We start from the raw sequence: 15,312 nt of genomic DNA, 5'->3' as shown, positions 1-15,312 counted from the left end.
CTCCCCCTCACAGCACCCGCGGTGATGGTGGGCCCGAGCGGTGCCATCAGACACCCCCTCACCCTCACCCACCACGGAGCACAGCCCGGGCAGGCTGAGGTTGGACATCAGGAAGGATTTCTTCCCAGAAGGGGTGATTACACACTGGGAAGGGGCTGCCCAGGGAGGTGCTGGAGTCGCTGTCCCTGGAGGTGTCCGAGGAAGGACTGGATGTGGCTGCACTCCATGGTCCTGGAAGTCTTTTCCAAGCTGAACATCCCGCGGTTCTGTGGGGTGTGAGCTGACAGCTTCACCCACACCTGTCCAGGAGGGTGGGCTGAGGACGAGAGGATGTCTGAAGTTGTACGGGGGAGGTTCAGGTTGGACATCAAAACAATTTCCTCACAGAAAGGGTGACTGGACACTGGAATGGACTGGGAGGTGCTGGAATCACCTCCCCTGGAGGTGTTCAGGCAAAGAGAGGACACGGCACTTGGTGCCATGATCTGTTTGACAGGGTGGTGTGTGGTCACCGGCTGAACTCGATGATCTCAGAGGACCTTTCCGCCCTAACTGGTGCTGTGACTCTGCGGGGTGCGGATGGCTCCGCTGAGGGGGCCATAGGCCCCCCCCCCCGGTCCTCCGGTGCGCGGGGCCGGCAGGGGGCGCTGCGGGGCGGGGCGGGGCGGGCGGCGCGGCCCGTGCGGTGACCGCGCGGTCACGTGACGGCGGGGGGAGCCGGCGGCGAGCGCGGGTGTCCCGGAGCGGCCCGCACGGCACGGACCGGCACGGCACGGCACAGCACACAGCACAGCCCGGCACAGAACACAGCCCGGCACAGCACACAGCACAGCCCGGCACAGCCCCGCACGGCACAGCACGGACCGCCGCACAAGGCCGGCACAGCCCGCAGCGCCCCGGCCCGGCCCGCAGCGCCCCCGGCCCGCCCGCCCGCCGCCACGATGCTGGCGCTGCTGTCCCGGCTGCTGGACTGGTTCCGCTCGCTCTTCTGGAAGGAGGAGATGGAGCTGACGCTGGTGGGGCTGCAGTACTCCGGCAAGACCACCTTCGTGAACGTGATCGCGGTGAGCGGGCGGCGGGGGGGCTGAGCCGGCCCGGGGCGGAGGGGAGGGGGCCCGGGAGCCGCTGCCCTCCCTGAGCCCCCGTGTGCCCATGGGACACCGATCCCACCTCGGGGCACGGCCCTACAGCCGCGTGTCGCCGTGGCTGGGCTTAGCAAATGTGCAGATAACATCGTGTGCCCTCAGCTGCTTCCTCCCTTCTTTCTGAATGGTTTGAGGTGTCACCCACTCACGGTTCTCCTCTCGGTTGTTTGCTTAGCCTGATTGCTGTAGCCTGTATCAAATAACCTCCTTTCTCTCGAGGTACAACTTGCTTCAGAAGTAGAGCTGACAAAGCTGACAGCAGCGAAGTGCTGCACTGGGGCCTGCTGGTCTGGTGGTGTGCCTGGAGCGGGAGAAGGAAGGGTGTGGGACTCCTCCTACACGAAGCTTTCCCATTGTTGAGTGAGATAAAGAGTAGCTTTGCCTAAATGGCTTAGTTGGCTCCACCAGTGTCCTGCTCTGTGGATATATGTGATGGGAAACATTCCAGGAGATAAGTTTGGGAGCTCTTGTAGGGAGACTGCAATGGGAAGCCAGGATGCCTTTTGGGTTTGCAGGGAGCATGAGGGACCTGAGTCCAGAGCCCCTGGAATGAGAGCTGATGTCTCCAGCCTTACAGTAAGCGCAGCTTCAGCTGGTCTTCCAGGGTTTTTTGAGGCTGTCTCCAGAACACTATGGAATATTTGTATGAATGTATTAAGTGTCAGGTGAATGAGTTGCTGGATAGGAAAACAACTTTTATTGTCTTGAATAAATTCATCCTTATACACTGATAGGTACCCTGGTAAAACAAAACCAAGGTCCTGTGTAGCTCAGGTGTGAGCACTCAGTGTGCTCCTTGATAATCATGGGAAATGGGTCTGCCCCCATCAAAGGTCACTTCTCTCTGACTCGTTTTTATGTGAAAGTTGCTGAACTAACCCAAGAGTGCCAGAAGCCTGTTCTTTCACACACTGCCACTACCTCTGGCCTTGGATTTCTAAACGTGGAGCTCTGGAATTGTTTGAACAACCTCGGTCTGTGGCTGCTGAGCTGACACTGCTTGGAGTGTTCTCGGGGCTCTGAGGTCACCCTGCAGGTTTGTTGTCTGCTGGAGTCCTCCTGGTTATGGTACTTGTCAGAGAACTGCTTTGCCTCTCTGTAGTGCCAGCAGCACGTGTTCAGGGAGTTACCTGTGAAGCTATGCAGATATGTGGAGCAGTTCAGAACTGCAAGAGCTGCACATCAGTTTAGCCCATCTAAGTGTTCTCAAGTGGTGAAAGTTCTCCTAAGTAAAGCTGACATCAGTTTGCAGCTTCCTTTGCTGGGGGTTGAATCTTGCAAGGTTTCAGCCACATGTTGGGATCACACCCAGACATTTATCTGAGTGTCATTCAAAGAGCCTTGCAAAACCCAGTGAAATAGGGAAGTTGTTGTGTGTGCTGACACAGCCTCCTTGGCTGGCTTGGTTTGGAAGCAGCAACTCATGTTTCTGAAGCTTTTAATTAGGACATCTATGAACTCTTTGCAAAAAACAGAGAGAGGGGACTTGCTCAGGGTTTTATTACTGATTTAAAAAAAATAATACCATAAGCCTCGGTCATTGGTGCAATATTGCCTTTTAGAGAAGTACTGCTGTCTGTGGCATGCAGAAAGAACTTGGTAGTTGCTTCCCTGACTGACTTTAGTTCAGAGTCTGCATTTGGGAAGGAGCATAGGAAAAGAATAACTGCTCTCTGCAGGCCAGTTAATGGCCTGGATGGATGAGGCTGTTGGGATTCCTTAAAACTAAAATGAAAGGAATGACACAGCAAGATGTCCTATAGGATAGCTTTAAAAGCTGGATTGCACACCAGGAACATGGTATGGCTTAGAAGGTTGTGTTCTGTGTAATAGAGCTGTTACCAGCTCGACAGCAGTGAGTTTAATCCAATATAAATCTCTAATGGAATCTCTGCCCATCAAGTCAGGCATATGGAACTAGAGTGAAACTCGACCAAGGAAGCTTGATACAAGGCCTGACTGCTGCTGAAGTGGGAGGCCTGACTGCTGCAGGAGAGGCAGACAGTCCAGTTCTAGAATAATCTTCTAGGTTGGTATTGGGTTTGGACCATATTTATTCCTTCAGTGTAAACAACAAGCACTTGCTTTGTAATCAGAGCAAACAAGGGCATGCAGTGGTAGGATAAGGGGGAATGGCTTTGAACTGAGAGATGGGGAAGCTGGATTAGATATTAGGGATAAATCCTTCCCTGGGAGGGTGGGGAGGCCCTGGCACAGGCTGCCCCGGAGAAGATGTGGGTGCCCCATCCCTGGGAGTGTCCAAGGCCAGGCTGGACCTGGGCTAGTGGAATGTGTCCCTACCCATGGCAGGGGGTGGCACTGGATGGACTTTAAGGTGCCTTCCAATGCAAACCATTCTGGGATCAGTTTGTCTGGGAGGTTTAAAACCCAGCCTTAGCAGTGCAATCTCGTTATAGCTGGATGTGGCTAATGCAGCTTCTGCTTTGCTGAGGCTCCGCATTAGTCACTGTCTCTAATTAGATATTAAGCCTAAGTTTTCCATGTGCGTGAGTAAACTTGCTCACAAGGGAGGATATCATTTCTTCCTGGTCCTAATTTCCCTAATGTGGATGGCCTGTGGCTCTTATTCGGAGAAACTGCCTGTCATCCTGGGACTGCCTCTGGAATTGTCGGCTCCTTACCCGAGCGCTGGAAATGCCCATTATTTACAGGGGCTGCAGTAGCTGGTGCTGCTTGCATCTCTGCAGCTCGTGGGTGTTCCAACCTTTCCCCAGCCTGGCTGTGGAGCTGGCAGTGCTGGCCATGCTGGTGTGGGAGGCACAGAGGGGCCCCAGCTCCTCCTCGGCCCGTGACGCAACTGAAACATGACTCAAGTAAACTGACTCTGCTCCCAGGCCTGGGCAGCATGTGCTGCTGGATAATGGGGCACTTGTTCACTTTCAAAGGGGTATCTCATGGAAGAGTGGCATATCCTGGCTGTTTTCAGAAGTTTTGCTTGAAGCCTGGTCGGTTGATCCTCAGTCCAGGTGTTTGGCACTGGAAGACTGAAGCTCGTTAGTCTGATCCTCCGATACAGTTGTTGGGCTTAAGAGCTAAAGTCAGCCTGTTTGTGGTGGCAGGGTAAATAAGGTCCCTGTGTAGGATTTGTGTGAGAGCCTGAATTAGTGTGGTTTGTTTTTTTAACTTTGGAATATCCAACACGCCTTGGAATGAGGCCTTTCTAGAGAGAGGCAGTTCCTGAAGCGCCTCTCAACCAAAGGCCCCTTTGGCCAGCTGGGAGCTGTGGCTTCCCTCTGGCCTCATGACTGTTATAAGTAACTTTGACTTAAAGAAGCCACATTGGCAAAGTGTGGAGAAAGATTGTTCTAGAGAATTCCACTGCTGTTTTAGGGCCTTCTGGAACACTCAGGTAGGCCGTAAATCCCGTGTGTTGTCACTTTGTAGACACAGTAGCTAAGGGAGAAGGGTGATACACTTCGAAGTGTTGTGTTTCTTAATGGCAGAAGTCTCTTGAAATGCATTGCATCACTTCATTAGCTAATAAAGCTACCAGGAGGTGACTCACGCTCTGTCTTTGAGGTCCTGCTTGCTGTACCCCCCAGGTGGGCTGAAACAGGTGACTGAAATTGGAGTCTACTTTTGCCATCGTGGTCCTGGGTTCCTGGTCCTTACAGAGCACCCTGTAAGAAATGGAGGAGCTCTAAGTAGGAACACCTGGATAAAGATGCTTTTGTGACTGTCAGAGGCATGAAATGAGCTCCTACATGACTGACTTCTAGAGAGAAATATGCCTTTTTCGTGGTAGTTATGTGATAAGTGGTCCATGTCCTTTTAAATATTCCATGGAATAGGGTTGGGGAAATAAAAACACCTTTTTTTGTCAGGTACTGCTGTTGTACTTTCTGCAGCAATCATTCACGGAGGTGCTGTTGTGAAGCCTTTCAAGGGACTGTGAGATCACAGGGATTGAAGCTTCTAAACTAAAGTTCAGGCTCTGAGCTGGTCACAAGTAGCTGGAACACTGAAGTATCTCCAGAAGGAAACTGGAGTACACACAGTTGATTTGTCCATCTATGATGCACTGCTTGGTGGAGGCTAGGAGTGTTGCAGAGGAGGCTTAGTGTAGGGGTAGCTTGATATGCTAAAATTACACTGTTTTTTAAATTCTTTTTTAAAGAGGAGATTTCTGAGAGATGTGGCATTTTTTTCTTAGTGTGAAAAGAGAGAAATTTAGGGGTGAACAGCAGGGTTTAATGTAATATGCTGGTTCAGGTGGATTGGGAGTGTCCTGGCTGGAATCCACACTCCTCTGATGTTATCTCCTAGTTGGTTAAGCTTGTTTGTGATCTCCTTCTAGCTGGATGAAAAGTAGTATGAGTAAAGATAGGACAATCTTTACTGTGTAGTAACAGGGTCTGTATGAAGAAATTGTCCTATAACAGTCATGAATCACCTCAGCTTTATGAGATGCAAACTAAAGGCTGCCCTGACCTTTTCTGCTGATAGAAAGAATGTCCTTGTGCAGGCTGTGGGATCAAAATCAAGCTGCTTCAGGGGCTTGGTGCGGACAGTCTGGGTGTCCAAGGTCAGGCTGGACAGGGCTTGGAGCATCCTGGTCTAGTGGAAGGTGTCCTTGCCTATGGCAGGGGGTGGAACAGGATAGTTTTAAAGGTTCCTTCCAACCCAAACCACTCCATCATTCCATAGCTCCCTGGAAGTTGAGTCTTATGGCTGTGGAGAGGCAGATGAAGTAGCCAGAGCATGGTTTTGTTTGTTTTGGGTTTTTTTCACTCAAGACAACTGGAGATGGTAGATTTAGTAAGCAGCTTGTTGTAATATTAATAAAGTATCAAAAAAGACTAAACTTGCATCCGTTTTACACTGCTGGAATGTCAGGTGATGGCGAGTTAAACTCTTGTCCCAAGTTTTCCTCTGGGAAATGAAGCGGCCCTGTAGCTGATCCAGCCACAGTGTGTGTGGGAATTAGTGCTGGTACTGGATACAAGGTGACTGAGCCCAGACTAATTTACGGAGCACAGTGCAGGGACTTAGTTCAGTCTGGAAGCAGTTTTGCTGCTCTGAGTAATCCTTATCCAACAGAAGTACTCATCCAGGTAAATGGGTTCATGTTGCACTAAAATCACATGTTTAGGTTCTCCAGGAGCTTTGAGTATCCAGAAGGGAGCATCTCTTAAACCAGGAGGCTTAAGGATCAGTCCCGTGGGTTCCTTCTGCATGAGGCCTCTGAAGTTCAGTCTGTTTAGTCTCCCTGCTCCTTATCTCCCACACAGGGGCTGGAGTTGAGTTTGTTTGCTGACCTTCAGTTTGTGTTAGCTCCTTGTGGTCTGTGTGACCTCGGAGCTTGTGCTTCATTCATAATCCCTCCTGGGACACAGGGCTGCTCTCCCAGGAGCCCTGCAGTGTCTGCCTGGTGGGATGGGCACAAGTGCTGAAAACAAGGCAGTGCTGCTGCCTGTGACAACAGCCACAGGCTTTGTGAGCAGAAATTGAAAATATTGCTGTGCATATCAAATGTGTTTTAAAGCTGGTGCCTGTTTTGGAAGGGGAAAAGCATCATATTGTGAGCACACGGTGATAGGGCTGAGTAATCTGCTCTAGGAGGGAAGTGATTCAAACAGAACTGCCTACCAGTAAAGGCATATTCCTTTTGTTCTGCTGTGTGAGTAGCTTTTTGCATATGAATACTCTAAGTTGCAGCTGAATTCCCGGCTTTTTTCTTCTGTAGAGGTAGTAAACAAAAGCTCCCTAAATTCTGGGTTTAGAGAACTGTTTCTGGGCCAAGACAGCTGAATGCAGTAGCAGAATCCATCAAAGGAGATCACTGCCTGCTTGCTAAATCCTCTACAATCATTTTAACCAATTTTTGACCTGTCTGAAAAAAGAAGGTGACTGCCAGTAGCTGTCTTTGGGTACAGTGCCTGTGAGCAGAGGAACACCCACCCATCAGAGGGAGGCCTTCCAAGTGAAGACCCGAGTTGACCATTACACCCATGTCAGTGCTGGATTGTCCCCCTGCTCAGCAGAGAACAGACAGTGAAACTCGAGTGGAACTGAGGACTCTGCAGTGGAGGTTTTAAGCAAGTCAGAACAAGTTTTGGGATGTGCAGCGTGGGTAGGGAGTACTTGGGAAGGAATATAAGATGCAGCAGCTTTCCAGAAGATTCTGTAAAAGTCTTCTTGTGATGGGTCACAGTAATTTCTGCAATGTTACATTAAGCACGTGGTACATGAGGTGCTGATCCACTCTGAAGGAATTTGTATCCTAAAAGAGCAGGGAGAGAACATGGAATTGATACTGAACACACTGTAATTAGTGGGATGGCTGGCAGTGGAGGGCTATAAACCCTTCAGAGGGATGGGCAGGAAAGGAGAGGCTTTGGGATAGGCTTGTGTGTCAGGAGTGTTTGCACTGTGTAGAGCTTGATGCTGCTCATGATAAGGTTGTTTATGGGTAAGAATCGGGGAGAAGGCCAACAAGGCAGATATCCTGGTGGGAATCTGTTCTAAACCACCCAGTCCAGGAAGAAGAGGCACCAAAATGCTCCTTAAGCAGCTGGGAGAAGTCTGACAATCACTAGACCTTGTTCTCATAGGACATTTCAGCTTCCCAGATATGTCCTGGAAATAAAACACAGCAGAGGGAAAACAGTCGGGGAGATTCCTGGAGTTCCTATTGATAGGAACAGCTCTCGAGTGAAGAATCTGGAAGCATCTGAGTGGGAATAGCTGGCAGCATATGGGGTAAGATGCAGTAGCAGAGAGATGGAGGTTCAGGGAGTGCTTGGGAGAGCTTGGAGAGGAGCTGTGGGTGTGGGGTGTGACTGTGGACGCAGGAATGTGGAGGCAGGAATGCAGTGGTGCTTGAGCAACCTGGCAAGTGACCCTTCAGGGGCAACGCTGGCTCCAGGAGCCAAACTGAGCTGCATCAGCCATGGAAGCACAGCCAGCCACCAGCTGCTGAGCTGCACGTGATGGAATGGACAGCTCAGACACGGGGATTTCAGGAATGGGGAGCTGATGGACAGGCATCCAGCTGGGCACCTTGCTGAGGTAGAAAGGTTAGAGTGTGCTCTGAAGCAGTGCTGCAGGAGGCTGATTCAAGCTCCTCTGTGCAGCCCTGGTCCTGCTGGCCACCCTGCTCCTGGTACAAACCAGGAGCTGCTGGCCTTCTTGGCCACCTGGTCACACTTAGTTGGTACTTCCAGCTGGTGGCAGTTGGGCCCTAACTGGGGTGTGTGATGTTTGCTCCAGAGATCCCAAAGAGCTTGGAACCCAGGGTGGCCTCTCTCTGCAACGTCAGGGAGAGATGCAGACTTTGCTGTGGTATCAAACCCTAATTAAACATCTGAATGCTTTTGGATCAACCTTAATTTTCTCAAATCTGGTTGACTGTCTGGTTCTATTACACATAATGGATGTAGTGAGCTTCATAATGGCCACTGTGGTGATTCACCTTGTGCCAAACAGCCAAGGGAGCAGGGCAGAAATCTGGTGTTGATAACACTTGTTATGGCTCCTGGGTTGGCTGCAGGAGATAGCTGGGAACTTGGGAATTTGGCTCTCCAGCTGCTACAGATGAAAGTGTAACAGACAGTAAAACATCTGCCACTGGAGAACCTCTCTAATGCAATGCTGTTTGCTGCAGTTCTGTCAGAGCTTTGGAGTGATGCCGAGTGTCTGGTGGCAACAGGCTCAAATACTTTCCAGCTGCATTTCATTGCCTTTCCCAGTGCTGACCAAGGTGGACAAGGCAGCCTGGCAGGAAGCTGACCCGTCAGGTCCTTCCACTTTGCAGCCTTCTAACACTGCTCAGGGAGTTACCCCATACCTGTGGCTTGGAGGCTTCCTGCAGTGGGTGATTTATTACTGTAAATGCTGTCTGTAAAGTAGCTTGTATCAGAGGGAGAGCTTCTGGATATTTCTAGCTCCCAGGTAACTGGGAGATCCTGCGTGTAGATCTTGGCTCCAGCAGAAGTAGGTGAATGGCTCTTTTCCTGTCCTTGTCCTGGCTGTCCGTCTGTTAAGCTGTGCAAAGCACTTCTCCCAGGTAACTTTGCTCCCTGACTGCCTCAAGGCCCAAACAATTATTTCAGTGCTTGTAAGAAATGACTTGACTGACTTCAGTACACATGGATGTAATGTCCAGGACTCCTTGGCCGTGAAGCCTTCAGCTGGAAGGCAAATGGTTAGAAAAAGCTTGTGATCTTCTACTGTGTAAACCAGCTGTGTCAGATAAGCACTAAACTTAACTTTTCTTTTTTTTTCCAGTCAGGTCAGTTCAGTGAAGATATGATTCCTACCGTGGGCTTCAACATGAGGAAAGTTACAAAGGGTAATGTTACAATAAAGGTATGTTGCCATTGTTGACTGTTGCCTTCAGCTTCTAGTTTAAAATGTACGTGCTTGCTCTGTTTTGCTTCCAGCCTTGGGACAAATATAGAAAACTGAAGAGGCTCAGCTAAATCTGTCAAGTAGCTTAAGAAGACATTTATGTTTATTTATGGAGTTTCTTAAATGAGAATCTGTGTGTGATTTCCAGGTTCATGGACTAGTTAAAGGAATCTTGTGATAAGGCTGTCTGGCTTTAATCTGAGTGCCCACAGATGCTGCTTTTCTACTCATCAGGATTGCTTACATCAAATGCAGAGTTTTAAGTCAATGCACCATAGTTTCCTGTGTACCTCAGTGTGTGTAACCTCAGTGCCCAGGTGTGTCCCTGCAGCTGGTGCAAGGTGCTCTAGTTTGCATCCCCTGCTGTGGGGTGTAAGATCTGAGCAGCTGTGCAAGGGATTAGTTCTGGTTTAACATGGGAGGGGTCCAGCAGCTGGTTAAGGAGAAAGGAAAAACTGTCTTTGTATTTCTTGTCTTATCTCTGCCTGACATGTTTAAAATAGCGCATGGCTAAGTTGTGTTTTTCCCTCGCCTCCAGATCTGGGATATAGGAGGGCAGCCGCGGTTCCGGAGCATGTGGGAGCGATACTGCAGAGGAGTTAATGCTATTGTGTAAGTGCCTGCCCTCAGCTCCTGCTCACCTCCAGTGTGCTTCTCTTCTCTGGGAGCCTCCTAACAGAGCATGCTTCACTCTCTAGTCCTCCTTGTATTTCTGAAACTACTGCAACCAGATTGACCTGTTTTACCCCTGAGTTCAGGGCTCAGGATGGGTTGGTTTTTTATCTTTCTGATCTGGAGTACTAACTCCTTCCTGTCTGAACTGGGTGGCAGTGCTGTCTAACTTAAAGCATCTTCTTGCTACTCTGGTCTTAAAGAATTTCTTTTTTTTAAAGAACCAAATTCTTTGCTCAGAACCCCGATCTTTGCTTAAAGCCTTGTTGAACGTGCTCAAACCTGGCAGTGTAAAGGAAAGACTGATGTTTCTGAAGGAGCTCAGTCTCACTGACCTAACCTGAAATTCTCTTTAAAGCTACATGGTAGATGCTGCAGATCGTGAAAAAATAGAAGCCTCTCGAAATGAGCTGCACAACCTTCTAGATAAGCCACAGCTACAAGGAATCCCTGTAAGTAATATCGCCTTCAACAGTATTAAATGCTTGAGGAATGTCATAACTTTAGCAACTCTGAAGTCTGCCTTGAACTCTTAATTGCGAGGCCTGACCTTACTGGTCAGTGTAGGCATGAACTGCCCCCAGTGCCTTAACTCTTAACTGTTGACCTCAGTCCATTTTCCAGTGATCTTATTTTGTTCAGTGCCCTCAAACAAAAGAAATAAAATTAAAACAGTAGTTTAGAGGTTTCCACAGTATGAGTTGGTACTCTTGTCTGAAGGTTAACCAGCGTGTAATACAGAAGTGTAAAGTAAGTTTGGGGAATCTCAGATGAAAATCTGCTGGGATTCTTCTCAGTTTTGTCAGCTGATGTGTTTCTGTGCTTGCTCTTTGCACAGAATGGGTTATTTGGACCCTCTCTTTGCCTGTGAATGGGTCAGGCTGCCTTTTTGATTTGGTTTAATAGTGAATATCTCACTCCATTAGATTTAATAGGCAAGTGCAGACTGTTTGTGGGACTCCAGGGTGTTTGTCTTTTTGTTGTTTTGTTTAAGCAAAGCTGCAACCATTTCCTTCTCTGGATTTCAGGTTCTAGTACTTGGAAATAAGAGAGACCTTCCTAATGCTTTGGATGAGAAACAGCTAATTGAAAAGATGTAAGTCTAACCCTTCCTAAGAAACATTTCTTTAACTCAGTAATGCCATGTACATAAGGTTGTTATTAAATCAGGAAGCTTGTATTTAAAAGCAGAAACCCAGCAACAGGAGGTAATAACATTGTACAGAAACAAGTTGTGTGGAGAAGGTGAAGGGGAGCATTTAAGTTCTCAGTAAGAGTCCCTGTGTAAGAGAAATTCATGCTGAAATGTTCTCTCTTTCCTAGGAACCTTGCTGCTATTCAGGACAGAGAAATCTGCTGCTACTCAATTTCTTGCAAAGAGAAAGATAATATAGGTAACTATTAACCCAAAATGCTGAGCTTTATGAAGAGCTGTCAGAGGATGATGGGCTGGGGGATTGTAACTTCTGAAACACACGTTGCCTGACTTCAGGAAATCAGAGAATCAAATGTGTGAGTGCACTGGGTAAATTCAGCATAACTCCTGATGGCAGTGAGGAAGCTTGACTGGTATTAAAAGTTGTAATGCTGTAGTTACTGAAACATATGTCAGTCCCTGTGAAATGTGCTCCTTTCTTCAGTTAGTTTGCAAGAAATAGCTGACCAGTCTCACCATTAGCTTGGCCTAAAGGATTTTATACTTTATCAGGTGCTCTCATCTCTTTCTCACTTGGGGAGAAGGGCAAGTACTTGAAGCTAGTTTTTCCTCAAGTCATTCCCTTGAAAGAATCAGTTTCCCTTGCTGCCTTGTCAGAGCAGTTTGTGCTGTGGCATCTGCTAATCACTGCAGCCAAACAGTGCATCTGTCTGGCACTGACATCAAATGCTTTAAAACTTGTGGAGTTCAAAGGCACAAACCACGTACAGTGTAAGATCTAGTACCTGACAGTGGTTTTGTAAGTAAACTGAGTGAAAACACAGAATTTAACAGCACTTGCCATCCTTCTCTCCTGATGCTTCCTGTGGCTGCCATGGCATTAACACTGGAGCATTGCCAGGCTAACAGAGGAGTTTGCTGGTGAGGAAGCTTCAGGGAGATGCTCCCAGGAGAAGCTCTACAGAATCACTTTCTATTAAGGATTCAGCTTCTTTCCAAGAAAAAAGAATAGCCTGTGGAACAATTCTGGCTTCTTCTCCAAGAAGCCTCTGTCTCCATCAGTTAAAGGCTGATGGATGGAAGCAGATACTCCCTTCTGTCGTATCCCACACGAGGCTCAGCACAGCTGAGCATCACTGAGGCTCTGGGGAAGGAGCTGCTGAAGGCATCAGGCTGGTGTGGTGCCAGTGCCTTTCCCTGCCTTAGGAGATCCTCTTTCAGGCATGGAGGAGCTTGATGCCTTTCACCCACAGGGCTAAACTAACTTTGCTTTCATCAGGTGAGGAGCTGCAGACTGGCCAAATAGAGCAATGCTGATCTAAAACTAATTATTGGAGCCATAGGGAAGTATCAGATTAAGGGATGTCCTTTTCCTAGTGGTGTAGGTGACTGAGGAACCAGGATTCCTGGAGCAGTGACTTTGTTACTTGAAGGATGCTGGGCAGCTACAGGACCAAAGCACAGACAGCAAGCATTCCAAAAAATGATCCTGTTGATCTGCCTTGGACCGTCCTCTAGAGAAGGGCTTGGACATTCCTGTACCAAAGCCATGCCAGTTATACAAATACAGACACTTGAACACCTCTCTTCTCTCTCTCTGTAGATATCACGCTTCAGTGGCTTATTCAGCATTCAAAATCTAGAAGAAGCTGAAGTCTTCCTGGAATCTCCAGTACCAGTTGGCCATAATCTCAATTGTCCACTTCCCTCCATAATGAGATACTACCCAAAAATCCTGTATCAAGAATCTGCCTTTTCACGGTTCATTTCTCATGTGCACTGCTGAAGACTTGTATTCCTATTCTGTCACAAAACAACTAGAGTTGTCATGATAAAGTCAGCACAAATATTTATTTTACAACCATCTGTGGTGGGAGGGCTGTGGGGGGGGCTTTTTAAAAGAAATATCTCTACCATGTTAACTACGATGGTACACTCTGTTCTGGTTTTTCAGGGCCAGGTTTTTATATGATTTTCAGCAAGTGTTTTATTTCTAGTGTTTAGTGGCTTGAAGATGCTGATGCTTGACAGCATTGAGATTCTGTAAGATGCCACATACAGTAGTTAGAAAACATTTAAGCGTGAGTTGTGGGATACTGATTTATCTCACAAATGCATGTGATGTGTGTATGTAAGCAGAGAAATGGAAACTGTTTGCAGAGGGGAGCACAAGGCATAGATCAGCATCACTAATCTACAGCTGAGATCCTGTCACTTGAAAAAGAAAACTCTCATGATGAATTAGGAAAGAGTCATCCTTTAAAATCGTTCTGTTGCTTCTGTTTAACATTTGTGCGGGGGATGGGAATGGACTGTTCTGTAAACCTTCGAAAATTGGAGTATTCCAGCATGAAAACAAATTGCTAGGAACATCAGGCTTTGTTCAAATACATTCTTCTATCTCCAGATACTCGTGGTCTCTGTCTGAAACCAGAACATGCATTGTGAGCAGCTGCATGACACCCCAGTTACTGATGTTCTTGTGTCGAGGCGGTTGTTGCCCTTTAGCACACTATCTGTGTAATTGTCTAGTGTCTCTCCTGCTCATGGAATGGCTGGGCACAGTTTCACCTGGTGCTATGGAATACCTGGGCTATTGTGACAACTCTAGACCTGCCTGCTTTTCGATGTAACCATGTGCAAAGCCTGTAAGATGCAAGACGAAATGTTCTACCGTGTCAAAGCACAAGAGAGCCAATGATCCTGTCTCTTGACTAGCTCCTGCAGCTTAGGGAAGTGTGTATAAACTCAAGATTGCAATGTTTTTTGTAGCTTTACTTTCTCAATGACTTCAGCCTATTTAAAGGGACAGACTTGTTAAGACTGGTTTGTTCACACAGCAGTGTCAGTGTAGCTTTACTCGTGTGTGCAAATCCATGGTGCCCCTGCCTGTGTTGCCTCACACTGTGTGTGATTCCTCACCTCAATGTGGTTTGCATCCCGTGGGAGTCTCGGGTTGGGAACATGCTTAGTCCCTGTCAGCTGTGACAAGCCAGTTTTAATGCAGACTGCCATGGCCTTACTGTTCTGTACCACCTCTGGCACTGTTGCACAGACACTACAAGCTGCCTGCGTTCAGTCTGAAGTTGCATTTTAACTTTTTGTCCCCTTTCAGTTCTCTGAAGCATGATTTCAGTTAATTCATACTCTGGTGCTGTAGAGGAGAGGGTAAATTAACTTGCTACTGTAGTCCCGAGTTCACCAGGAACTGCTACAGTTACCTTTATTTAGCAAACTTGCTTGTGCCTAAAATAAGGAACCTAAACTAGAATGTGTGAATCTTTGTGGGGGACCAGGTCACTGTTTAGTTAACTGGCCTATAGCTAAACTTGATGTGTTTGGTGTTTATATACTTCACTGCTTTCAGCGTTTATGGCATCCAAACACTACCAATTGTTAACCTGTGCATTACTCTCTGCATGTGAACAACTTATACAATTACTGAACTTTGTAAATACGTGAATTTTTTTATTTAGGTGGATGCATATGTTGGTTTACTGCTCTTCAGCTTTATTCAATAAACTTATGTTTTGAGGGTTGTATTGACACTTAACTGACTGACTTGAGTTGATGTGGCTGAACTCATGGAAACACATGATGGGATGTGTGCCTCCTCTCCCAGAGATGACAGTGGGGAAGGAAGGATACCTGAGCTGATTTAGGTTCTGTGGTTCAACTGTTCCAGTGAAATGCTCATAAAACTACCTTTGAGGCCTGGGGCTTGCTCAGCTTACCTGAGCAAGCTCAGCTACTCAGTCTCAGCAGAATTCAGTGCTCTTTTATGTTTATAAAAAGCACTGGGCAGCTGAGAGATCAGAAGTAGGGGCAGCCTTCTGGAGCTCTGTTTTCAGGAGAGAAATGCATGTGTCTGCAAGCTTCTTTCTTGTCAAGCCTAGAGTAAAACCTTTGTTTTTCTAGCACAAGTGTCAGATCTTGCAGTGCCTGATCATTTGCTGCCAGTTAAAG

The 15,312-nt window shown here is 47.6% G+C and overlaps 1 protein-coding gene across 1 annotated transcript; it reads left to right on the top strand.

Moving 5' to 3' along the window:
* Positions 1–831: 831 nt before the first annotated feature.
* ARL8B (ADP ribosylation factor like GTPase 8B) lies at positions 832–14,899 on the top strand. The gene is made up of 7 exons (XM_050313114.1): positions 832–1,064; positions 9,396–9,476; positions 10,057–10,130; positions 10,549–10,642; positions 11,219–11,286; positions 11,514–11,584; positions 12,950–14,899. The coding sequence occupies exons 1-7, from the start codon at positions 942–944 to the stop codon at positions 12,997–12,999; spliced, it is 561 nt and encodes a 186-aa protein (XP_050169071.1). The 5' UTR covers positions 832–941; the 3' UTR covers positions 13,000–14,899.
* The last annotated feature ends 413 nt before the right edge of the window (positions 14,900–15,312 follow it).

This window comes from Myiozetetes cayanensis, unplaced genomic scaffold (assembly GCF_022539395.1).
Source record: "Myiozetetes cayanensis isolate MyiCay16 unplaced genomic scaffold, myiCay2020 scf18, whole genome shotgun sequence".
In the NCBI taxonomy this organism is placed as follows: domain Eukaryota; kingdom Metazoa; phylum Chordata; class Aves; order Passeriformes; family Tyrannidae; genus Myiozetetes; species Myiozetetes cayanensis.
The sequence above is the reverse complement of the archived record's forward strand: the minus strand, read 5'-3'. Positions and strand labels throughout refer to the sequence as shown.

Excerpts from the sequence above, each read along its gene's own strand:
- ARL8B (XM_050313114.1), top strand. The coding sequence starts at position 942 with ATGCTGGCGCTGCTGTCCCGGCTGCTGGACTGGTTCCGCTCGCTCTTC. Across the intron at positions 9,477-10,056 it reads AGGGTAATGTTACAATAAAG|ATCTGGGATATAGGAGGGCA; the intron begins GTATGTTGCCAT and ends CCTCGCCTCCAG. Across the intron at positions 11,585-12,949 it reads CAAAGAGAAAGATAATATAG|ATATCACGCTTCAGTGGCTT; the intron begins GTAACTATTAAC and ends CTCTCTCTGTAG.